Genomic DNA, 24571 nt, shown 5'->3' with positions numbered 1-24571 from the left:
TCTAACTCCTCAAATGCCTTCCCCAGTAGCCACAACTGGAGACAAATAGACTGCTGCTGTAAAAGGTCAGAAAGCCTCCAGAATGCAGGCTATGCACAGAGCCACTGTTAGGATCCGTGACTATAAAAAGTCAAGAAATCTGCAATTGCAAATCCTTCCACAAAAGTGCAAATTAAGAACCACAAAAAGGGAAAAGTGGATGAGGAATGTGAAATTACAGAAGAAACACAAAGAACTCCAGCTATTGTTAAAAAACAACCCCTTATTTTCAACAATTGACTCTGTTGCAAGACTGAGCAACAGATTAAAAAAATCTGAACCTTTTCCTTTAAGCCTACCAAAAAAAATTTACAATAATGGCAAATGCACGCAGCAATATTTTCAGTTATGATTCACTGCCGTTTCCAGTACCAGAACTAGGAATCATCAATTAAAAGTTGTACACAGCAGCTTCAAAACAAACAGAAAGTGACACTTCCCCATGCAACATCCACAGCAGCTGCAGAACACAACTTGTTACCAAATTCAGTGTCACCAAGCCTGAGATTAAATCCCCCAAGACACAAACCACTAGGGGCTGACACCACACAGCAGAGACAGGGAAAGTATCTTCTTGTCCTCTCCCCTCTGTTATTGACCACTACCAGAGATAAAATACTGAACGAAATGGACCCCTTGGTCTTCAGTTATTCCTTCAGTTATTTTTATGTTGTTGTGTAATCTACAGTAAATATACAAATACAACACACAAAAGCACTGCCATTAAGGATAAAAGTAGTCTAGCATATTTCACTGGGAGCACTGATGTATAGAAGAAGATACACAGATTTTTGAAACACAATATGTTAGTAAGAGTTAAAAGAACAGCCTTTCTTTTCAGACAGCAAGCACTGCTTTAGACTGGAATTTGTATTTCCTGAGTAAGGTAAACTTCTGACATTACATCATAAATTAAAAGTGCAGTCTTGCATAATTTCTTTTAATTATTCTTTTTTAAGGCATTATCTGCATATTTTAAGACCACAGAGGAGGTCTTTAAAAACAACAACTACCAAAAAAAACCAGGAAAAAAACCACCACAACCAACAAAAATATAAACCAGTAAGAGTAATTGGATACAGCTTTTATTACTATTTTTACAGTCTTTCCATCACCTGACGTGAACTAAATACTTTAGCAATTTTATGTAAGGCATTTTAACTGTGACTCATCTGCAAGTATGCTCTTGCATACTAAATAAGCTGAAAACAGTTGGTACTGCATGCTGAGTGACACTCCTGTTTTGCTTAAATCTTCAGACTCCATCTTCATATGGTATTTCTGTTCCTTTTAGAAACAGTGTACTACCGGTTGCATATCTTTGCTTCTGCTTGCCTTTTTTATTCACCAGTACAAATCTGCATTTAAATTTCAGGTGAGTCATTAAATCCAGTGAAAATGCCAGTCTTCATTCTCACTGAGACTTAACTGCAACCATAAAATCATCTTTTGTTCTTTTTACAACCTCCTAATACCTCGAGAAGACATCTGTGTAGTAACTTGACTAGGAAAATAAAGACAGAAGATCCAGTTAGAAAAGCCTCCTTGAACCGTACTGAAAGAAAAATAGAAAATCTTGACCTATGCAAAGCTTAGTAAAGGTGGTTTCCACAAAGAAAAAATCCACTGTGTTAAACAATTAAATGTTTTTCTTACTCAAGTTTTCAACTACAGATTCACTGCTTTACCAGAACACAAAATCTAAAACCTGTAAGGCCTTATTAATTAATTGTTTTTTCATTATTTTACTTGTACAAACAGATCACAATATCTAACAAACAAACAGCAAAAAAAATAAAATCAAACCGAATTCACACTGTTTTCACAGAATGGACAGAATAATCAGATTCTAAGAATTAATTACCCTCACTTGAAATATTTCATTCAGAATGCAATAATGATAACATACTAAAGTTCAGGGAGGGAAACCAACAGCTAACTACAATTTGGGATTTTAGAGTGTAAATTAAGAGTTTAATCTATGCTAGCATTAAGGACCCTTCTTATCATATATGTCTTCATGAGTTAAGTGGTCATACTATGCCATAGCAAATTGCAATATGCTTTGGTTTCTCATCCAGTAGGTATCTTGTATTTACATAATTCAGCTGCAAGGAGATAACATTTAAATAAGACAACTTTTAAGTACAAATAATAGCCATATTGACCACCTACAGTATTGGTACATATGCAAAACAGCTCTATGTACGTGAAACATCATACATTTTGTAGGTGCACAGAAAGAACAAACACAGGAGTTAAAAATTACCTTCAAATCGAACTTGCACTTCCTTGGAAACATTCTCTGAGAATTCCTACATTTATTCAATTCTAAGTGCAATTTCTTTTTAGGCACTTCAGGAAATTCTAACTTATTTTGATCAGAGCAGACAAAAACAACCTCCAAAACAAAAAGATTATATACATGTGAAACTTCCCTCCAGGTTTTGCAGTATGTGGCTGGAGCAGAGTTAGAGCTTATCCATTAACACTTGAAACTTGGGACAGTTCCATGAACAAATTTGTTGCTATTTCTGTTCATTTTTAACAAAACATTCTACTCAAATATTATTTTACGTGAGGATGTGCACACTCCCACACCATGCAGTAAAACACTTTCAGGTCTCCAGAATGCATATTTTACAGTTATTGCCTGGCCATACAGTTATTCAGAATAATTGCTATGTCCCATCTGCCATTTTTTCCACTAAGAATAGCTTCTCAAAAAGAATTTTTTCCCAGTCCTTTTTTTCTGATATGCCATGAACACAAGAATCATGATGTATTCTACTTTAAAGTAAACATTACCATTAAAGACCAGGCACTATTTTAAACCAACCAGGCAATCACAATTTAGAACTTTCAATTCAATAACTGTAATGTTGGTGGGGTTTTTTTCCAACTATGCTATTATTAGCAGTATTATACCTTTTATAAAAAGACTTCTTCATATTTCTGATAACAACCATTGAATAAGTTGAAAATAAAGTCACCTTTTTTTGTCCAGTCTTCTGCCCATTAGGCCTCGAATCTCTGTACTGACTTCCAGCATCCTCCCACATAATGTCTCTATTGTATGTCCTCATCTTCAATGGCATAGCTCACCAAGTCTCTATATTCTAATTCACCACGAATCCAGAGGAGCCCAGAAAGGACCTCAAGACATCATCTGTGGTCCTGGGCACACTACTTCATTTCCCTGTCCCTTTGTCTCATCTCAGTGTTTCTCCATCATGCCTACGTGGAGTCTGTCCCCTTCAGGCGGGAATTGTGACACACTGTGCATTTGTACAGTAGCATAGTGGAACCCTCGCCTCAGCTAGCCCTCCAGGCACTATGTAATACAATCAATAACAGTAATTAATTTTGTCCCTTCTTTCCTCTTCTATCCAATTGCTGTAGTCTTTCCCCTGGTAACTGAGTATACATATTAGCTCCTCAGGTTTTGTCTCACTAGCAAAGATATCTACTGTTCCCCTCTCTTTAGACCTACTTAGATCCAGATCTCTAAGACAGACACAGTAATTGCTTCTCTTTGTTCAAATCCTATCCCAAAATTGACTTCCTTCAGGGATACAAGAAGTGATTCAGAATTAAAATACCAATCTAATATGGAAAATTGTATTTTATACACACACACACACACATATATATATAAGTGTGTGCGTATATATATATATATATATATATATAAATAAAATCTCTTATCAAACTAATGGGTGAAGAGAAGGACCAGTCTGTACATAGAGCAGATCCTGGATTACTGATTGGGCCCTCTGACAATGGTTTAAATTATTGCAATAGATTCCTATTGACATTAAACACAGGAGAATACTCAGAGAAAACATTCATGTACTTTCATCCATACTCATACACACACACCCACGCAAGCAGTCAAGAGTCCAACAAAGCCAGAGCTCTTCTGGCAAGGCAGACTTCAAATCAAAATTAGCATTTTGTGCCAGCACCAGTCAACAGTTTCTTTGTGTCAGTCTCTTAAACACTGCAGCACCTATTGCTAGACAGAAAACGCAAGTCTTTTCCATGTAACTATCCCTAATGTGACTATTTAAAAGCTCCCATTACAGATGCCTCTCACAGAGCAGAGATGCCAATGTGGAGAAATCACAAGCAATTTGTGCCATTATAAGTGACTAAGACACTACACTTTGAGGAAAACTAAGTCAAATTTGGGTTAAAGCATGGGTAAGTCACCTGCACTAGCACATCACATCACTACCACTTGGTTGCTGTCACCAATGCAGCACCACATAAGAAACATTAAAACATCTTATCAAGATGTAAATGTCTTAGCATCGTGTCTAGCACTGAAACAGTGCCAAACACAGTTAGATTTCTTATAACTTCTCTGACAGTTTAGGGACCCCTTCCTTAACCAGGAAAGAATTGCTTTGATTTAGAGACCAAAACACAAAACTTTTCTGTCTTCAGGTTAAAAGTCAAATTGTGACAACTCATGAGCTGGATTTACACCATTCAAACAGAGGAGGAAAATCCAGTTTTGCAAATGCAAAGTGATGTAATATTTCTGTGCAACTATCTAAAGACTCCAAATATTTCTTTGCAAAAGACTCTTTAACATTTATTTCTCTCAAATCAAAGCTAACTTTAACATTTTAAATTTTTATATCTGTTTATTTACAAAGATTTGCAGAAATTCTTCTTGTTCATTGTGGCCATCAGGTTAATTGTGCCTTTTACTCACTCTGATAGGGATAAAATATTTTACATACATATTAGGCATATTCTACAATACAATCTAAAGGTTTTTTCATATGACCTCTCTCCCCTTGTACCAAACTCTCTTTTGAAGTGGTGCATATAGCAGCTAGGTACTGTTCTTAAAAAAAATGTAGGTAGCTTCCTAATGAGAAATACTTTTTTAATATTTCTTTCCCATGCTGTTTCTGCAAAGTAAAGAAAAGCCACATGTCAAAAGGTCTTGTAATTCACTTCAATGTCCAGAGTTGGAATAAGGTATATTTGGATTGACTTAATCAGAATTCCGATTCTGTAAGAGTACTCTAATCACGGACCATTTTAATTCTAAATGTGAATGACTTTTCTTTATCAAGTTCTTCAAAAAATGTACTTTTACTCCTTATGGAAAAATCCTGCCATTGTGTTATATGGTTCAGTTCATGCTGTCTTGCCTGGACCAATAGAGATTCTAAAACTATTGACAAGCCCTGAGGCGAGGTAGGTTGAACTCCAGAAATCACTTCCTTTTTATCTCTCTCTAGGTGCACACACTGCAATAAATTGCCATGAGACACTATGATCTCTGCATCTGTGGAGGTGTTCAAAAGCTAAATGGACTAGATGATCTTCCAACCTCAGTGATTCTGTAAAAAATCCAAAAAACATCAAGTGTTGCATTACTAATAATTTTGACTATTCAGACTGCATTAATCACCAAGACAATCCCAGTTAAATTAAAACACCTGCTCAGTGCCCAGGAGCAGCCAAAAATCAGCAGGAAAACAATGATGGTTATAATTAATTTGGACTTTACAGTTTTGATCAATCAGTCTCCACACAATTTACAGCAGGTGGAATGCAACTTCATCTTCAAACTATAGACGGAAGTCTAGGTATGAATTCCCACACTGATACACATTTTAACAAATGCAGTTTTAGCAGCAGAGGTAGAGGATACGGTGATTATATGTCTTAACTTAGATGAGGTTCTTTATGCCTGAAGAGGGTTCTGAGGATTGTTTTATTTTTCAACAACATTGTACTTAAACTTCTTCTTTAGAGGATGAATTTCCACAAATCAGAAGCTACATTCCTAGTGGCCTACCTACCCCTAGCAATAAATATGTATTTTGTGATAGGACCCTCATTATCTTCACTCAAACACCAATACTCATAGAGGTCCTTTCCACAGAGATTCTTAACCAAGTATTAGAATAGTCGGGCAAGATTTAATAGAAGATTAAAGTGATTAAATATTTCAAAGATGCCAAATTCCTTATGCAACAAGTAGACTGAAACTACAATATTTGTACCACAGGTGATCTTTACAACCTGTAGCTAAACAAGTGGCACTTAATTTCTCAGTTTCCCGGACTTCACTCTCTTGCTAGCCCTCCAATCTCATTTCCCTCCACCTGATCCAAAGAAAAAGCTAAACCAAAGAGAAAAATATTACAATATTTATTGCTTAGAAATCAGTCCATATTTAAGTTAAATAGTTAGGATCAGTCATAAATCACTGCATTGCTCATGGTTTAAAATTATCTTTCAGAAAAAATTTAAAAAAGTTATCTTTTCATTCTTCATCTTGCAACCTCCAAGATTAAAATAATGCATAGTAAATCTCCTCTGTTTAACCCTGTTTGCCAACAAAACCATGCCAGATGAGTGTGCAGCTAATCAGTAAAATGTACCAGAACAATGCAACAAGATTTCTAATGCCCAAATTTGAAGAATGAAAAAAAAAAATAAAAGGGGAAAAAAAAGAAAGAAAATAGTTCATTGAAACTTTTCAGTGGTTTGATAGCTCCCTGAAGCAATCTCAGTAACCTAACATACTGTTAAAACAAACAAGCGTCAAAACAAAAAGCCAAACCAAACAAAACCACGCCAAAAAAAAAAAAATCAAGCCAGAATATAAAAATAATTCTTCCGCATAAGAAAAGTCTTCAATTTCAAGCAATAATGCAGAGGAGGGTTCCACATTGCACTGCAAGCTGTACCATTGCAAGCTGTACCACAGTTTCATAGATGTCATGTTGGCTGACCAGCTGGGAATGATACCTCCATCAGCTAATCTTTAATAATACTCTGTTTGTCCCCTGGATCATCTCCAAATCTCCTAACAACAGCTTCTGGCAACCTCCAGAGTCAGTTCATGAGCATCGCATTGTGCAACAATTGCAATGATATTTTGAATTGACACATGTCCAAATTGCAAAATATCATGACGGACTCTGTGCACACTTCAGCTACAAAGAATTCCTCTCTGCAATTATTAATGTTCTTCAGCACTGGGCTCATCACAATGCACTGGGGTTTGTACACTGTTTGCCTCTACTACTTGCTAAAAACTGTCTCAACATACAGCATGTAAAAATCCAAATCTTGGCACAAATGACTGAATCTGAAAATATAACATGCAAACAACAGCTAAGAGAGCTAGCTATCATCCCTAGATAGGATATTAAAAGAACATTATTGATGTAACAGAAGTTACACAACCAAAACCTAGTGAATTCTAAAATTGCTGACTGATCACACTTTCTCATTTGAATTTTCTTACACATCCAATGAAAAAATAGTCCTTGGCCAGGTGTTGTGAAATCAGGATCTTCTGTTAAGCACTGAAGTAAAAAGTTCACAATTCCAGTTGAACCTGACAAAAAAAAAATGTCGGGTAAAATGAGATAACTGCCTTCCAGTCTTACAAAATGTATGTCTTTATGATTTTACTATACTGTACCTCCTTACCGAGGAACACAGACAAGAGCTTGCTTTCCACCTTGAGGGGGAAAAAAAAAAAGGAAAAAAAAAAAAAAGAAAACCAGACAGAATTTCCAGGACAAAGAAAAGGTATGGCTCCTGATTGCCTGAGGTTAAAAAAAAAAAAAGTAAATAAAAATAAAAGCCAAAAAGTCACAAGAATCTTGGGGAAAAAAGTTATAAACTATATTTTTTTATATTATAAAACTACCATGAGTTTAAGATACTTACAGTGCTCTTACCTCTTTATGGTATAATATATTTATTATGAAAACATATTGCATTTTAGAAGAATGTGACATTTAAATCAAAAAATACATTATCTTTTACTTCAGCAAGAGTTGTATTAGGAGAATAAAGAAATGTAGGTCAGTTTTAAAAGAGAGCAAGAGGTTGTTTATACATTCTTCAGTTTTTCTCAAGATCGTCCTCTTCAAGAGAAAAGATTATCATTTAGGGTTCACCCCTCTGGCTCTTCATAAAGAAAGAGATACATGTTTTTGAAAGAATTTAAAGTTTGAAAATGTTGTTTCAATTTCATAAATGGGTTAGTTTCGAAAACAACAAAGCAAAAAAATTCCAAAACCCCATAACAAATACCTACAAGGTCAAGAACAACCACAAAACAGCATCAAGAAAACCTGAAGAGTAAATAACATATGCATATTTTCAAGCATCAATATTTTCTTAACTCTGATCAAATTAACTCCTGTGTGTAAGGGAAAAAAACCCAAACAACTGCTATACAACATTTTAAGTAAACATAGTCATGAGACCATGCTATCATTTTTAATAATTAGTTTCCAACAGAAGTTACTGTACAAGACAGCTGGAAAACAATGGCTATTGTAGAAATATGCAAGGGAGCAAAGGTTTGGTTCAGCGTATGGAAAATCCAGTAAGTTTGAAGAAACTTACAGAGTACTTCAGCAGGAAATAAGCTGGAAAAGGACTGTTACCAGATACTGCCATGAAAACCACGTGTACGCAAAAATACTGATTGAAGATCTTTCCATTTAAGCCTTTCAATTTTACTCTAAGCCAGGAGCTCAAGTGCTGGACTAGGCAGAGTAGAAAAATGAGAGCATAAGGTAAACACCTGAATATTCCTATGCATTTTCTCATTATATATTCTGCTCCAATCCAAGTGCAAGGTGAATTATTCTGATGAACTGAGAAGACTAGCAGATATATTTTAATGTTTACCTGCTCTCTACAATGAACTTGAAAGTGTGTGTAATTTTCACTATTTCGCCACTGCCACAGTTAACATATGAGGCTGGAAAAGCACCGCTGCACAGCAAAAGCTCAGTTCCATCCAGTGCTGATATTCCTAAATTGGGCATTAGTCAGGCTCGCTCGCAGACACCAAAGAAAAATCACAGGTGCGCTTATGATGTTTCAGAAACTTTGTGACAAGATAGTTTCTTACCCTGAAATATAATTCATACTTTCTTCAATAACTAAACAAAGGCAACTGCAAAGGTAAAAGCTTCAAGATAAACAGATCTCCCAACTTGTAATTCAGACCAAGTAAAAAGATATTTGTTTTAAAAAGATACTAAGAAAAATATGACACTAAAATAGTAAAAGAAATTAGTAGGAGAAAGAAGTGTTTTGCACATATCAAGCACCTAAAAAGCAGTACTCCCCATAGCATAGATGACTTTCTGAGAAAATTAAACAGTATATGTAATTTCATATCCAAAGTAGGGTTCTGTGGTCAACATAATAAAATTTATGCTAGACACAGCAAAAGCACACTGATAACAGAAAAAAATACAAATGCAACTCTGCAAGAATGACATTCAGCTTCTTAACAAAGACATCAGGGAGATCTGTAGAAAAAGAAAAATCCAACTTTCTTCTCAGAAAAGAGGAGCATGTGACAGGTTATTACTTTTGCTGAACTGGACAAGATGATATATCCGAGTGGCAAAGTTGGAACAATTCAGCATTAAATGTAAATATTTTGATGGAAAGTTAGCAACGTGTACACAATTTTAAACTAATTGTGCAAAAACCAGGTCACACACTTCCGGTGCAGACGCAAGATAAATACTAATTGTGCTTAAAATGGCAGACAAGGATATGAATTCAACACATTTAGGCCATTATATACAACAGCACACAACGCAATTAGTGTATGATTCAGCTCTGGTTAAAATCTAGAGGAGGTTTGACATTAACGTCAGTGAGAACAGAACCAGATTTATAAAAAACATACATAGTCATATAGAGACCCTTGCAGTCAGGGTCCAAAAAATCATTTCATGGAATGTTTCATGGATGAAGAGTCGATTATCCTGCTAGACAATATACTAAAATCAATTAATTTACATTCAGATTGCAGTATCATTTAAGCAATAGGTAAAAAGCCAGGTTTTTATTTGAAGCAGCCTTTGTAATACAGGGTTTGGTTTAGGCTTCTGGCCAAAAAATATATTTGTACTATAAGTATTTTCTTCTAGTCTTTTGCGAATAGAATAACCTTTAACAACCTGTTACACCAACACAATTATTTTCTTCAGCTGATTACTCTGTTTAAAGGTATACAGTAAGGCTACAAACTCATTTCAATTGCAGAACTCCCTGTTTCTCTGCCCTGCCCAACGAAACAAATTACTAGGATACAACCACTAATAGCAAACTGTAACTTTTGAATAAGAACTTACTACAACAAAGTGTGCTTCCCAAGCTCTAGATGTGGTTCCAATAGTCAAACTGTAATTCTGGAACAGACACAAATCATCATAAAAAACCTCACTCATCAATAACAAGTCACATAGGTACATAAAGAAGTACTTTTGTTAGCACTCAAACGCCCACACAGTTCACCATCCAATCCAACTCATTCCTTCATTGAATGCGTGTTCCAGCCCATGTCAGTTTATTTTGTTAGTAAACCAAAAAGTGCAGCAAAGCCTTCTCACATAAACAGAAATGCAAATGCCATGCCTAGAAACAAACGTCCCCCATCAAATTCTGAAAGTTGAGCACTTCTCACGCACTCTATTAATTGGATTTACTTTACAGGATTACAGCTTCAGAAAACTGATACAGTAACTCTCACCTAAAAGTTTTTCAGAGTTTGGTAGAATGCACCGCTGTGCAGAAGGCCAGAGTAAACAATTCCCTAAGCCAGGCACAGGATGTCTGCAATGAGGTGACTTATCAAGCCGGAGGGACAACCCCCAAAACAAACTGGTTTGCAAGGAAAGAATATTGTCACTGATGCTCTTTTATCTTTACAGTTTGTCAAGAGAAAAATAAACTGTAGAACAGAAAACAGAATAAAAAATGGGCATAACATAGGAAGTATCTAATTCTGCTTCAATAACAGATTTATAGTATAAGGAAAGAAGAAATTCAGAAACTTCAACTGCAATTGCAGCTGACATACAAATTATAAGATAGAATCCAACTAGAAATCTCAAAATAAAACCCAGCAATATATTACTTATGACATAATCAGAATAAAGTGATGCTTGTAACATTATCAACAAAACATGTCAACATTGCAGCTTGATATACTTTAAAACCACATTCATTTAATTTTCAGTAGCTTAAAAGAGGTATGAAAATTCCCAGATCAGAAGGGGAAAAAAACAACTATGCTTTCAGCTGGTTGTAGTTAATAAATAGGTGTAAATATTTCAGTATTTAAAAATGCAGGTATATAGCTTTTTGCTAAACTGACCCACACATCTCACCTAGAAAAAGATACCTCCATTCACCTTTAGGAACATGAAAATCCAGTTCTCACTACCTAATTACTCATTTTTCACCTCCCACTCATGGAAAATGAAAGTGTTCCTTCTTGCATCTAAACTTAAATTACACTTTCTATATAAAAGCATCTACTTATTTTGAAGAAAAGCCAGGCAACAAGCCTCTCAAAAGGATGACAAAGCTCACCTACAAGTTCTGGCATCCTTCCCTCCTACATTCCATCCCTCTCCCTTTCTAGACAAATTCTGTTCATTTGGAATTGAGGATTTTAGAGTCTTCCAGTTCAATAAGCTGAAACTTTCCAGAGGTGAAGCATGCAAAGGAAAAGGAAATTGCAGACTAATTCATACATCAATATCAACGATGTGGAGAAACATATATTACTGAAGTTCTCATTAAAAACTCTCACCTACTAAGTGAACTTTATGTAACACTTTTAATACACTTATTGTCTTGTTCTGAGAGAGAGAAAAACAAACAAACAAAACCACTGACCTTGCCCTTTCTCAGATCAAGAGAAAAATTTAAAGGAAAAAATAGATAAGGAAAGAAATTCCAAATTTATGAGCCCCTTGAAGAAAATAACCTTCTACCAATTTGAATGAATGCTTAAATTCATAACTAAAGAAAACAGCAAGTCCTACTACACGCTTAGGCTGAAGCTGTGTCACACTTAAAATCACGAAGAGCAATCAAATCCAATACCAGAAAACAGGGCTCTCAGTGACTTTAACAAGAAAAAGGGAAAATGGGAAAGTAAACAAAGTTTTGGACTCAGATGTTGAAACTACAAAGGAAAGCAATTTAAAATGAACTAGAAGATAGGGTACAGAACAAACACAGCACTCTTCTTGTACAAGATACTGCTAACAGATTCCCAAAATGGACTTGGAGGCATAACATTGCAAGTAATATTTTGAAACTATCCAAACTGCAACAATATTTTTTCTACAGAATTTCAGGAACCTCATAGCAAAATGAGATTTACGGGATGTTTCTACAAGAATCCTGGTCAGCTCAAAATGGAGACCAGGTTTCCACTGATGATTTGTTTACAATCCTTTTTTCTTGCAAGCTTTAAGATTCTTTTACCATCAATGTACCAGTATCAAAAGTAGTAACTTTTTAAATGCATAATTCATTACATTAGACATATTAGAAGTAATTAAAGACTAAATAATAGCTGACATACCTTATCAGGCAGTCAGACTGTCAGGTCAAGACCTACTAAAAAACATTGTAGGATATGAATCATTAACTCACAAGCTTACCATACCAAAATTCGGTCAACAATGATGGAATATCTATGGCATTTGTGTTTTCTGAATTTACCTGTGTAGCTATCACCCTCCTTCAATTACTAAATATTAAACTACTGGGGGGTTTTAGCTAACAAGCTATTCTGAAGGACTACTACATAATTCCAAGACTACAATAAACTAGGAAGACTTCTTATGTACACACCAATAAATACAACCTTTATCCACGTTATCCTTACTATGGGAGCATCATATTTGCATCTGTGATAGTACTGATTCATTGACTCTTTGCCTCAACAGTCATACTTCAGCAAAGCTGTCTAACATTTCTGGCCCTGAAAATTCGTACAGTGTTATTTGCACAGACTTTTATCTCTATTAGTTCCTTTATTAGGAGACTTAGATCTCTTCAGCCACACTTGCTGGGATAGATCTCATGAATGAGTTGCTCCACGTCTGCATGAATGCAACACTGCAGTTCCTTCAGGTGCCTGCTAGTACCTGTCAAATCATGAGACAAGTCTTTGCTTTCTGTGTTAGATCGGGTAGAAAAACAGCAACCAGAACCGACATTTACTTAATACAAGCTTTTAAAAAAAGATTAATCCAACAATTAAGCAGTGAAGGGGTATTAAATTTTCTCTAAAACCAGAAGAAAGGTTCTCTCCATCCCTATTTCGTTCTTACTGAGTATTTCCCTACACCACACATTGTGAATTTTTTTACTTTCCTGTAGCATGGAAAAGGGCACGTGCATTCCATCTCCCTGGTACTTGAAATAAGACTGTGTAAATGCACAAAACTGTCCATGCATTAGCATTGCAAAAACTAATTCATAAGTGTGCAGAAAATAGTCAAAAAAATGAAGTCATGCAATTGATGCTTCTTTTTTGGCAAATCCCCACTGTAAGGATCACACGGAATTCTCGTGACTGTTGCAGGGCTAAAGGTTTCTTATTCACCTGTACAGGTATTCAGATTTCCTCTGTTCCACTGGAACCAAATGTTTTAACAAAGACTGCTTCAGGATGAAGACCGTGTGTCTGCAGGGAGAGGTTTAATGACCTAGCTTGTGTTTAGCATGCCTCTGTTAGTTCTAACTAAATTATTCCATTCTGCAACTAGAAAATAAACACACCATACGGGATGTTCAAATGTTTATCAGCATGGCTACAGTCCTGATGTACGATGAAGATCAGTTACCAGTGGATGAATCCAACTATCCCATAGTTTACCAAGTTTTATGCAAATCTATCCAATTGCCTAGGCTTACTTCGAAAACTCTGCAAATTCCTTTCATTCCTCCACCTAAATTTTTATATAAGGAATTCTGTTTGCTCATCAGAGGAATGAAGAGGCTCATATACCAAGGGAAATTATGTGGCATATTCAGCAAAGGAAGACACATTCCTCTTTCCCATTTTCCTTTTTATGAAAGCAAAGAATGCATCCCACACAAATCCCAGGCACTCATTTTTGCCAACTTTGCCTGGTTTGAAAGGAAGAAATATAGCTGTAAGAGACAACCATTTCTGGCTTGATTCCACTGATAAAACTCCACTTTCTCGCAATCCTCAGAAAGCCAATGCAGATTTTGTGTTGCTTCTTTCCATCATTCCTTTGAAAGAAGGATTTAATCAGGGACATTCTTTAAATTCAGTGCACTCAGTTTTCACAGTAGGATTCCAGAGAGGTTTTCACACAGGTAGAGAGACAGGACATGCCAGCATTTGGCATTTGGTTCTGCCAGCTAATATCCATCAGATATTATTTCCGACAGTCAAGTGAAAAACAACCAGGTAATACAACTATGTTATTATGCAGCATTAATTACTCTGAAATCCTCTGGGAAGCTACCTCACAAAATGTAATGATCTTGTTACTCCCTCTCAGTGCTCCTAAAGTGTTCAGAATATGAAAAAATCCAAATTAAACAAAGCAAAAAACTTGTCCTCCACTAAAATGTGGTCCATGATAAAAATTAACTGATCCATGCATCTTACAGAATGTATCTTGGAGATTTTTGCCAAAGTCCATCTTTGAAGTCTACTGAATTACTAGGTAACCTAATATATCTACAGTTTTCTTCAAGCACATGGCAATTTTAAGGAAGTCATTCTGGACTATGATAAAAATTAAAGTATGCCACAATACTGAAAGAGTATACTCATCTTTTTATTTAAAATTTAATGTAGCTGTTAGTGTGAACACTCTTGCAAACACATTAATATTCCTTTAAAACTGACCATTATAGCATCACATTTAAACAGAAGTTGCAGCTGTAAGTTGATACAGCTTATGTTATGACATCTTACCTATCCCATATTTCCCTTTCCTAACAGGAGACATCTAGACATTATTTTGTTTTTATTAAGGAATTTTGATAAGCTAAGCAAACCTTCTACTAAATTACATGCCTCAAACATACATTTATTCCAATCCATAGCTGAGTAACATATCACTGGGTTCTAGAAGCAGCAACATATTTTAAGAGTTTAAGCCCTTCACCTGACAAGTTGCACCATCATAATGTAAAAAAATTTAAAAAGAAAAGCAAAAGTTCTTTAATAAGTGAATACATAATTAGTTAATGAATCTCACACTTAATAACAAGAGACTGCAGCATAAAACTACCCTGCAGTAAAACCACATGGGAGTTACTGCCAGTCTTTGCTAGAAAACTGGGGTGACCTCTTCTGTGATGATGTTTCAGGCAGTAGCTGCCCTTAAGTTGCTCTTTTTTTTTTTTTACAAGGAGAACAAAGAAATACCATTGCTGTGCTCCTCGTGGGCACAGAATATTTCAGTAAACTCCATACTGCTGTGGTTGCTTTTAAAAAGCTTAAACTATTATCAAAACTAGTTCCTTTATGCCTTTTCTCAGTTGCCGAGATGCATCAGGCAGACTCTTCAAGAGGCCCTCCATTTCCAGAATGGTATAGACAGCACAGCCAGACAAGTGCACAAGTGCCATACACTTGCAACACATAGTATAGGTCTTTAGCAGAATACAGACTAGAGATGTAAAATGATACCTGACTTTGAGATATGAAGAAATTTCAGGGTATAACTGTGTCAAACAAACACAGTAAGATAAAGTTTAAGATCCTTTCATTCACCCTGATAAAATGTGCTCATTTTAGAGTTCAAAGGTTATTTATGGACCAGTATCATGACAAAAAAAAACTCAAATCTATGTTACTGAAGTTTTATTAGGAAGTATAGGAATACATATGCAGTTCTTGACTTGCCTTCTGTCATTCACCACAGCTACTTTTTCAGTCAATTCAGTAAGTTTAAACAAAAGCCTAGGTGTAATTGAGAAAACAAAACCAAAACTAATTCAGAGTTTCAACACGAATCACCCATAAATATAAAAATCAGATTTCTGTATTTTTAGTTTAACCCACGTACTTCCTGGGGTCAATCCACTGACTATTTCCCCACACAGTTTCAGATCTCTTATCTAGATTCAAAGAAATGTTTCAGTGCATCCCTATCCCTGCACAAGAAAGACCAATGTACTTTCTTGAATTAGGATCATCCTGCACACTTTCCACACAGCTATATTAGAGAAAAGACCACCTTTAACAATATGCCTGTAGTAATATAGCATTTAAATAGAGAAGTGAAAGTCAGATATAGCTCTCAAGACCACTGTACATCTTGGGTCAGAAATTAACTGGAATTCTCTCTTTACGGTCTGTCCACAGCTTAAGTTCCTACAATGGATTTTCCTCAGGCCTCCACAATACTGAAGAGCAGCATGCATCAAAACATCTTCAGGAAACGCAGCTCTGTCTCTCAGAACGTGAGGCAAGCAACTCACAGGGCTAGCAAGAAACTTCCCTGGTGGACCAATTATTTGCTACAGTTTCCTCAGTTGCCTTCTCACATATCTGATAAAGACAACTTCCAAAAGCAGAACACTGGACAAGACAGTACACGTGCTAAACAAGTGATTTTATCCAGTAATATAATTCTAATGATGGTATAAAATGTTTGGCAAACAATTCTGGAATAAAAAAATTTATATATAAAATGTTCACATGCAATTCCCAAATACAAAATGGACTACATGTCCTGGCTAAAACCCATTCACTTCAAACAGCCTGTCCAGCTCAATTCCAAAACAAAATTTGAGATCATATTCAGTATCTGTACTGCAGTGCAGTGCCTTAGAGAGGAAGGTACAAATGCTGCAATCTCAACCACGCCATCCCTCACATGAGCTGTTAAACAGTGGTCTCTTGTGTCAGTCCCTGGTGTATCTCCAAAAGTCACACACTGACAAATAAAAGAAACACTTTTTAAAATAAACAAAAAATACCCAGAGTGTTTTTCAGCATTATTTTATTCTAAAATTGCTTCTAACATCCAAGATTGCTTTTGAGCATTTTCTTCAGTGCACTCTGGGAATCATGTTTGTATGTTTGATGACTGCAGCTACCAGAATCTAATGTATTGTGATAAATTCCTTTAAAGATAAGCAGTATAAATTAAGGGATTAAAAAAAACCCTAACTTTTTTTCTATTCTATTTTACTGAGAGATTCACATAGCAATTCTTCTGATGTTTAGTGACTTATTTTACAATAATCTTCGAACCTCATTTCTCCAGGTTCCTTTTGTGTCCTCTAATTCCACAGAATCTTCATTTAGGATGGCATCTAAGCATATGATTATTAGTCAGATTTAAATATTGCCATATTGTTTAAATATTGCCATAATGAGAAATATCTGGAATAGAAGTGACTCTGGAATCACAGAACTCATGTCCTTGAAATGTGAATACATTATATTCTTCCTTTCAGAATGGAGCAAAAATCTCTCCCATAAACTTAATTCTTTTATTATCTGAAGTATTAAAACGCAGCACTGAGTGAATAAAATCTTTTGCATGTCAAACATGAATCCTAAGTAATGTTTAACTTTTTTTAAAAGTACTTTTCCAGTGTTGCAAAGTAAACTTACACTTTTTTCTGGCAGTCACACTCAGAACTATTAAGTCCATGTAGAAAATAAGGTAGCACAGAATATGTTCACACAGGCAAAAATTCTCTATTACTGCAACGTTCTAATTAAAAAAAAAAGAAAAATAAAAGAGAGTGAAACATGGAACACTGGCATTTCAACCTTTACAAAAAAAAAAAAAAAAAGGGTGAAAAAGAGATGATGACTCCATCTGACCTGGGGAAAACATGCTGCTCACACTGATTATGCTTCTGATTCCTGACAGGCATGGTAGTCTTCACTGTCTCAGAAGACAGTGACACAGACCATAACCCTGTCAGCCCTATTTTAGTGTGTCCTGGTGGTGTCTCCTACCATAAACAGCTAAAAGACGACCTGCTTCTACACTGAGAAACTCCACAACTCCAGAAAAGCATATATACTGGCATCAGGAATATCACAAGATCAAATAGCTAAATTACACATTTCTCATCACTTTTAGATACATACTGATCCTAAAATTCAGGACACCCTTAATGAATATAAGGAACATATATAGGCAGTATTTCATTGAAACATTGCAATTGTTTTAATCCCTTCACCAGATTGTCACCCCACTCCATGCAAAGGCCTTCCCCTATGGGGATTCTGTGTCACGAAAAGCAGTCCTTGCAAGTGTGCATTATGGAAGGAGACTGTGCATTTAGGCAAAAACATTTTCTGTTCTCTCCTGCAACTCTGAACTACTTTCACGCTGGTCAAACTACACATCCTAAAAAAAAAAAAAAAAATTTAAAAAAAATAAAAAAAACCTCCAAACAAAATCAAACAAAAAATAGGTAATTTCCATATTAACTGTAAGTGCTTTAGATTCTTGACTGTAAAGACCAAATAATTAAAGTCTATTTTGTACATACCTTCTTCTTTTTTAATACTTAAAAGCAAAATCTCCTCTACAAGGAAGAAGTCTGCTCCAGACACACAACTAATAAAAGCAAGGGCAAGACACTCACTCCTCTTCAGTTCTCTTCCACAATATGTGTGCATTCACTAGGAGAAGTCAGGGGAATGTATGCCCAAGTTTAAAAAGGGCCATACATAATGAAAGGTCATCTCCACCTGGAGCACTCAGCAAAGTAATGAGGGAGATCCCTGTTTGTGGAGAAACGTAACATTCACAGCACTACAGAAGATTTCCTTGAGGAGAACTGAACAGCACAGAGCTGAATCCCAGTCTGTCCAAAGTTATCTCAAACAAAGTAAGGACTGATGCTTCCAGAAATACATGGCACTAACATGTTACATTCACTTCTCAGAATTGATGCAGCAAACTCAAATTATTCCCAAAAGAAACAGAAATTCACCCTAGTAGCAAAATTTGGAGGAGATAATGCATGACACCACCTTACCAAAAAAATAAGAATAAAATAAGAGCAGCAAACAAAAAAGAGGGATCATTAGGCATATAGGAATGTGTAAAGAGGAAAGGAAAAAAGAAATTATACATCAACATGGGGGGCAAATACAAGTTCAGTTTAGTCCCTTAATGCAAATAAAGGGTATTTTTAATTGAGTAAAATCTCATATGTCTCCTTAAACATTAAAAAAATATAGTGTAAATACTTCAGGGTAAACTCTAAAGATGCTACAGTAGTTTTGAAATATCAGAAAAAGAACTCACAATTTTAGAAAGTTTATCAGGTCCTATCAAAAAAACATGAAGAGCACTGCTTACATGTAGTAGGCCTACAGATGTCATCCTGAAAATATTCCAAGTATCGAATGCTTTTTGCTTGCCTAGAGTGTTCTTTGAAAAGTTCTTGTTTATCTATGAAACATTTATGAATGGGTCAGTCCTTAATTACTATTTTAAAAATAAATAAAAATAAAAACTGCAGCAATTACCAGGTAATATTCAATTTCCAGTGCTTTCTATCAATCGCATTCAGAAAGTTACGCACAATTAATAGCTTTAGAGAACACTAGTCCAAGCTTTCTAAGAATAGACAGAAGGAAGACTACATTAAAAATTATGTCTAAAGCAACAGACTTTTCTGAGTAACTTAGACAAAGTGGAAGGAAGAGAGGAGTAAAAATCACTACTTACATACCACTACAGATTAGAGATCAAAACTTCACATGAAAACAGATTTCACTACACAATAAGCCTCCCCCAAGCCTCAGTTTACCATATTCAAGGTCATTTTACCACCAGTACAACATTCTAAACATTTTTAAGTATTATCTAAGACTGGGTTTGCCAAATCTGTATTAAGACTGACACACATTATCAGGAGTGCTGTTTTACATAACATGCTGCTGCTGTCAGGTGCTGGAGTTTAACATTACTGTATACGTGCTGAGAAGTATTAGCATGCTCACTGCTCCTCTTTCCCTATTAAGCATTCAGATAACACAAGCTAAGCTTAACATTCAAGCCTGCAGTAAAACTGCCATTGTACAAGTCTTCCAAAAATGTTTACCAGTGAGAAGCACTACTAATTAAACTCTCATAAATTGAGATGACAAATTATCTTTCACAGAAGTATTTTTCTGTTTTGTCTTTAGGTGTTACACAACACTAAAATAGAAGTCACATAGCACTAACAGGAAAAAAGTTGCCAATCTTCATGCCAATGTTGCATAACAGCTGTATTTCCTGTAAAAGAAGATTTTCCAAGAATCCTCAAACAAACAAAAAGGGAATAACAGGATACATATCTATTATTTTAGGGTTTCTGGTAGAAATGGAAGATGACTGAGACCCAGGATTCACAATGCTGCAAACAGCATATGAATATGCTTCACATCCACTCAGTGGCTTGCTTTCCTCTCCTTTTTAGATGTATTTTCTTACAGGATGTCGAACATGAACATTTTCTAAATCAGACTGCACTAAATGAAGAGGAACTTAAGCTTTATCCTACAGTCTCAGTGTTTTCAGCTCTACTTATCAAATGTCTCAGCAATTTTTCCTCAAACTGGCACGGTTTGTATACGCCACTACTCAAAGATGCTCATCTGCAAAACTTGCTAGGATTGTCCATATAAAAGACACTTGGGAGATGGCCGAGAAGGTAAATAAAGCAATGCTTGAAGAAAAATAATCCAGATAAGCATTAGATGCAGCAGTCCTGATGTATTAATTAAACTGAGGGAAGAAACGCTCTAGCGCCTTAACATGCTTTGGATCTAAGTAACGAAAGGATGCGCACGCCAGAAAAAGCAGTATTAGTCTGTGCCCAGCGACGAGAACGCTTGCAAGTTAGTGGGAACCTCCGTGGGGAGGGGATAGGGTGGGAGAGTTGCTTTTTTTCCCCAACTCTATTTTTGCAAAAGGAGTGTGATTGCAGCTTTCGCGCTGGGGATGGCTGCTCGGTTAGTATCTGCAGTACGCGAACACATTGGCGGGTGGGAAGGCGGCAAGGAGAGGTGCTACTGGGAAAGCGCCGCTCGCCCCCCGCCCGGCTGCCCGCCCCTCGCCCTGCCCGGGGTACCCCCACCGCCTCCCCCTCCCGCTCATCCCGGCATCGCCAGCAGGGAGGGCGGGCGGTTGTCGCCCCTCTGCCCGTGGGTGCGGGGCAACACGGTGCCAGGTGGAGAGGAACGGGGCTGGGGCTCCGGAGCCCTCCGACAGCAGCCCCCGGGGCGGCGGGGACAGCGAGCACCCGCCTCCCGCTGCCCTCTCCCGGCTCCCACCCCGGCGAGGTCTGGGCGTCTCCCCCCGCTGCCCTCGGCCGGCGCAGCCCCGTTCCCTGCCCCACGCCAGCGCGGAGGTGAGGGAGGCAAGCGCGGCGCTTACAGTTCGCAGGAACTGGATCTCGTCCTCGCCCTCGCCCCCCTCGGCCATGGCTCCCCCTGTCTGTCCTCCTCCCGGGCGCTGCTCCCGGTGCCCGGGCGGGCGGCGGCGGCGGTCGCTCCCCGCGGGCAGGCGGCGATGGCAGGAGGCTCACGGCCGCACCGCACCGGGCTGGGGCAAGTGCGAGGGCGGCGGAGCCGGCAACCCCAGCCCGGCCCCGGCTGCGAGCGGGGTGCGGGTGCCCGAGCCCCTGCAGCAGGTTGACAGCGCTGCCCGGCTGCCAGTCCTGCCAGGGGGAGGGGGATGCGATTAACCGGGGGAGGAGGGGGAGGCGGAGCTCCCCAGCCCCCCCCGCCGCTGCAGGTGATCCGCAGCCCGCTCCCTCCGCACTCCAAACGCGCCGCCCAGCGCCCCTTTCCGGCTGCTCCGCGGAGAGGCGGCCCCGGCCGGCGCGGGGGGCTCGGCCGGGGGCGCGCCTGGGGCGGTGATGCTGCTGCCCTGGCCCGCCTCACGGTCTCCTCGCACGGCCCGAGCCCGGGGCTGCACCAGCCCCGCCGGGAGGCACCGGGAAGGCCGGCCGGCGCCTTGCCTGCCTGGGCACGTCTGTCCCGCAGGAGTTCTGCGTGATGTGCTGCACTGAGAGATACCTCAGGAGAGGTATTAATTAAGCGGCTCTGCGCCAGTTTTTTTGCCACCGGACAGTACTGTCGGGGAGAAGGGGTGGAAGGTTCAACATGGCTTCACGGGGTGTTGTACCTCAACCATCGTGTGAGTGAGCTTAACCCAGAGCGAATGTAAAGCTTTAAATATCATTCCCTTGAAGGATAGCTACCGTGTGTTTACCGTAGCGTGAAGACAAGGGCTGCCATGGAATAGCTCATCTTTCGAGCATTCGTGCAGACCGTACCTTACCACGGACACATAACCCCATTGCAGGAAAGATGCTTGGCCTCCATCAAAAAAAAAGTCTGGCAAGCCACGGGAGCTGCCAGGCATTTAACAGCAACAGCTCCCTGGAACAAATACATGGCAGAGGGGCTCTGCTAATGTGATGCAGTGGTCATAAGGTGAGGACAACAGAATATCTTAAAAAAGAGTAAAATTGAAACTGGATCATTGACAGCTTAGAATGTGTGAGGGGTGTGTGACTGCAGAAGGCTTCTGAAGGACCAAAACTGGTAAACATAATGAAATCACAGTTATTTTGGTAATCAGGCCATGTGGCTAGCATAACAAAATACATAAGTGTTTCTAGAGAAGCCATATCCATAATCTGTAACTTCACACCGTTCAAGGACATAATGAAAAAGTGTTATCAAACACCTAGGAGATTTTATCATTACTTCCAGCAGTAGAAAACCTGTTCTTCTGACAGATTGGAAACTGCAAGAGCAGCCATGACCCATAAGGCCTCTAGAGCAAGTAATCTATGAGTATTTAATATAGAGGTTCTCCAGATGAACTCCAGAGTTCTGCAGATGAACTCCAGCTTAAGCATTTCCTCTATAGTTTCCTTGTTTCAGTTACTACTGACTTGAAGAGATTTTTACCTCTCAAACTTACTCGTGACCGAAAATATTTTTTTCTAAGAATGATAAAATAAAGACATTTTTTCATATTTTTCATTCATAGTTTATTCAAACCTCCTAAATATGCCTTCCTCTATATTATTTAAAGTGAGAGATATTTCTTGAAACCTACCCCAATTATGAAGAAAAGTCCTGGCTTTGGATAACTTTAAAAAATTAGGATTTATAAAAATGCACTGAACAAATATAATTGCACTTTATTCTACTTACAGCTCAAGTCAGTTCCAGCACTACTATTTGTGAATGTGTTTCATATGGTTGTAAATCTCAGTTCACATGAGTTTACAGGACCAAGGTCTGGATTGTCAAACATCCAAGATAACTTCCATAATGCTTTGAAAGTGAGTAATAGATTAGATGCTTGTTTTATTTCCAGCATGTAATGCAAGGACATTAGAGAGAAAAGAAAGAAAAGAACTATAAATAGTCCCCTCTAACATCTCTACCTAAAACATTTTGTACAGTTTTCAGCACATTATGACATAAGGAAAGTCGTTCCAAGAATGTGGAACTGATGATACCTGGTTCCTTACAGATTTGGAGCTCATAATTAGACTCCTTGGTTTTTAGCAAGATGAAAACTCCATCTGAAGGTTCTCAAGGCTAGGGCAGTATTATTTCTCTAACGTGCAGATTTGTTGATGTCTAATGTAAGTGAACTGTATGCTGCAGTTTTTCAGACACCAGAATATTATCTGCTATCTTCTTTGCCCATGCATCTGTTGTAATGAAATGACTAAGAGCATGTATTATTAGGACTATTAGTCCTCTGTTAAATTGTTGGAATTTTCCAGATAGTTCAAAAAATATTACACAGTAACAGACATACATACACCACACCTGGCTACATTAGATAATTTGCTTAGGAAGCAAAGTTAAAATCAGGAAAGGTAATAGATTCTTCTGGAAACTTTCTGAACAGGGTCATAAAGGCCGAATGTAGTTGGAAGCACAGCTTCTTGTTTAATTATTCATCAAGGACAAATATTCATGTGTGCAGTACACATAGAATATTGTATGTACATATCTGCAAAATACGTATTAGCTATTATAAAATATCCACAGAATGTAAAGTCAGCACATGCACAAAAGCATCTGAACAATCTAATTCCTGATGGACAGTTTTACTTCCTCTACGTTACCTGCCCACACCAATCAACTGTATTATATGTACCTCTCCCTTTTGACTCAAAACACACAAGGTTACTCTACCCATGTGAAAATATAAGGAATGTTTTCAAAACTGGACTGGTGCTGTGTCTTAAAGGGAATGCATTTTGGCTGATGTGAGGTTATGGTTAATTAATAATTAAAAACAACTGATCGGTTTTAAGTGGAAATAACATGATCATTTCTATCATAACAGGAAGCAACATGAAGTTCACAGACTTGTTTCTGAGATAAACTCATAGTAAAACTAAAAGAATAAACATCATCCATGGCTGATATTTGCAGGTGGAATTCAGTGGAATTGCATATTTTGTGGGGGTGCAGAGGAACAGGGCTCCTTGCTCCAGGACTACCAGTCTCAAAGATCAAGGTGCCAGTCAACCCCCTAGCGATAAACTTTGTGTTCCCCACTGTTATTTGCTCATTTTCAGTCATGCATTACATTTTATTATGGCCACTGGTTTCCACAAGTCTGAAGATTTTTATCACCAACTGACAACTGTACTTTCCACAGAAAAATGCAGAAAACACTAGACCCTACTT

General features: G+C 37.8%; 1 protein-coding gene across 8 annotated transcripts in view; it reads right to left on the bottom strand.

Annotated features, from left to right (window-relative positions):
• The window catches only part of RYR2 (ryanodine receptor 2), a 381847-nt gene extending 360332 nt beyond the window's left edge, over nt 1–21515 (bottom strand). For 4 of the 8 annotated variants that reach the window (XM_027657253.1, XM_027657256.1, XM_027657255.1 and 1 more), the window contains exon 1: nt 21273–21509. In XM_027657253.1, the coding sequence (XP_027513054.1) occupies nt 21273–21320 (48 nt within the window). In that variant the 5' untranslated portion in view covers nt 21321–21509. Of the gene's footprint in view, nt 1–21272 lie in introns of all 8 variants that reach the window. The other 4 variants (XM_027657254.1, XM_027657259.1, XM_027657260.1 and 1 more) reach the window with 2 other exon arrangements.
• Between the last annotated feature and the right edge of the window lie 3056 nt (nt 21516–24571).

The sequence above is a fragment of the Corapipo altera genome, unplaced genomic scaffold, assembly GCF_003945725.1.
Source record: "Corapipo altera isolate COAL_440 unplaced genomic scaffold, ASM394572v1 2c, whole genome shotgun sequence".
In the NCBI taxonomy this organism is placed as follows: Eukaryota; Metazoa; Chordata; class Aves; order Passeriformes; family Pipridae; genus Corapipo; species Corapipo altera.
This window is presented reverse-complemented; position numbering and strand designations above follow the sequence as displayed.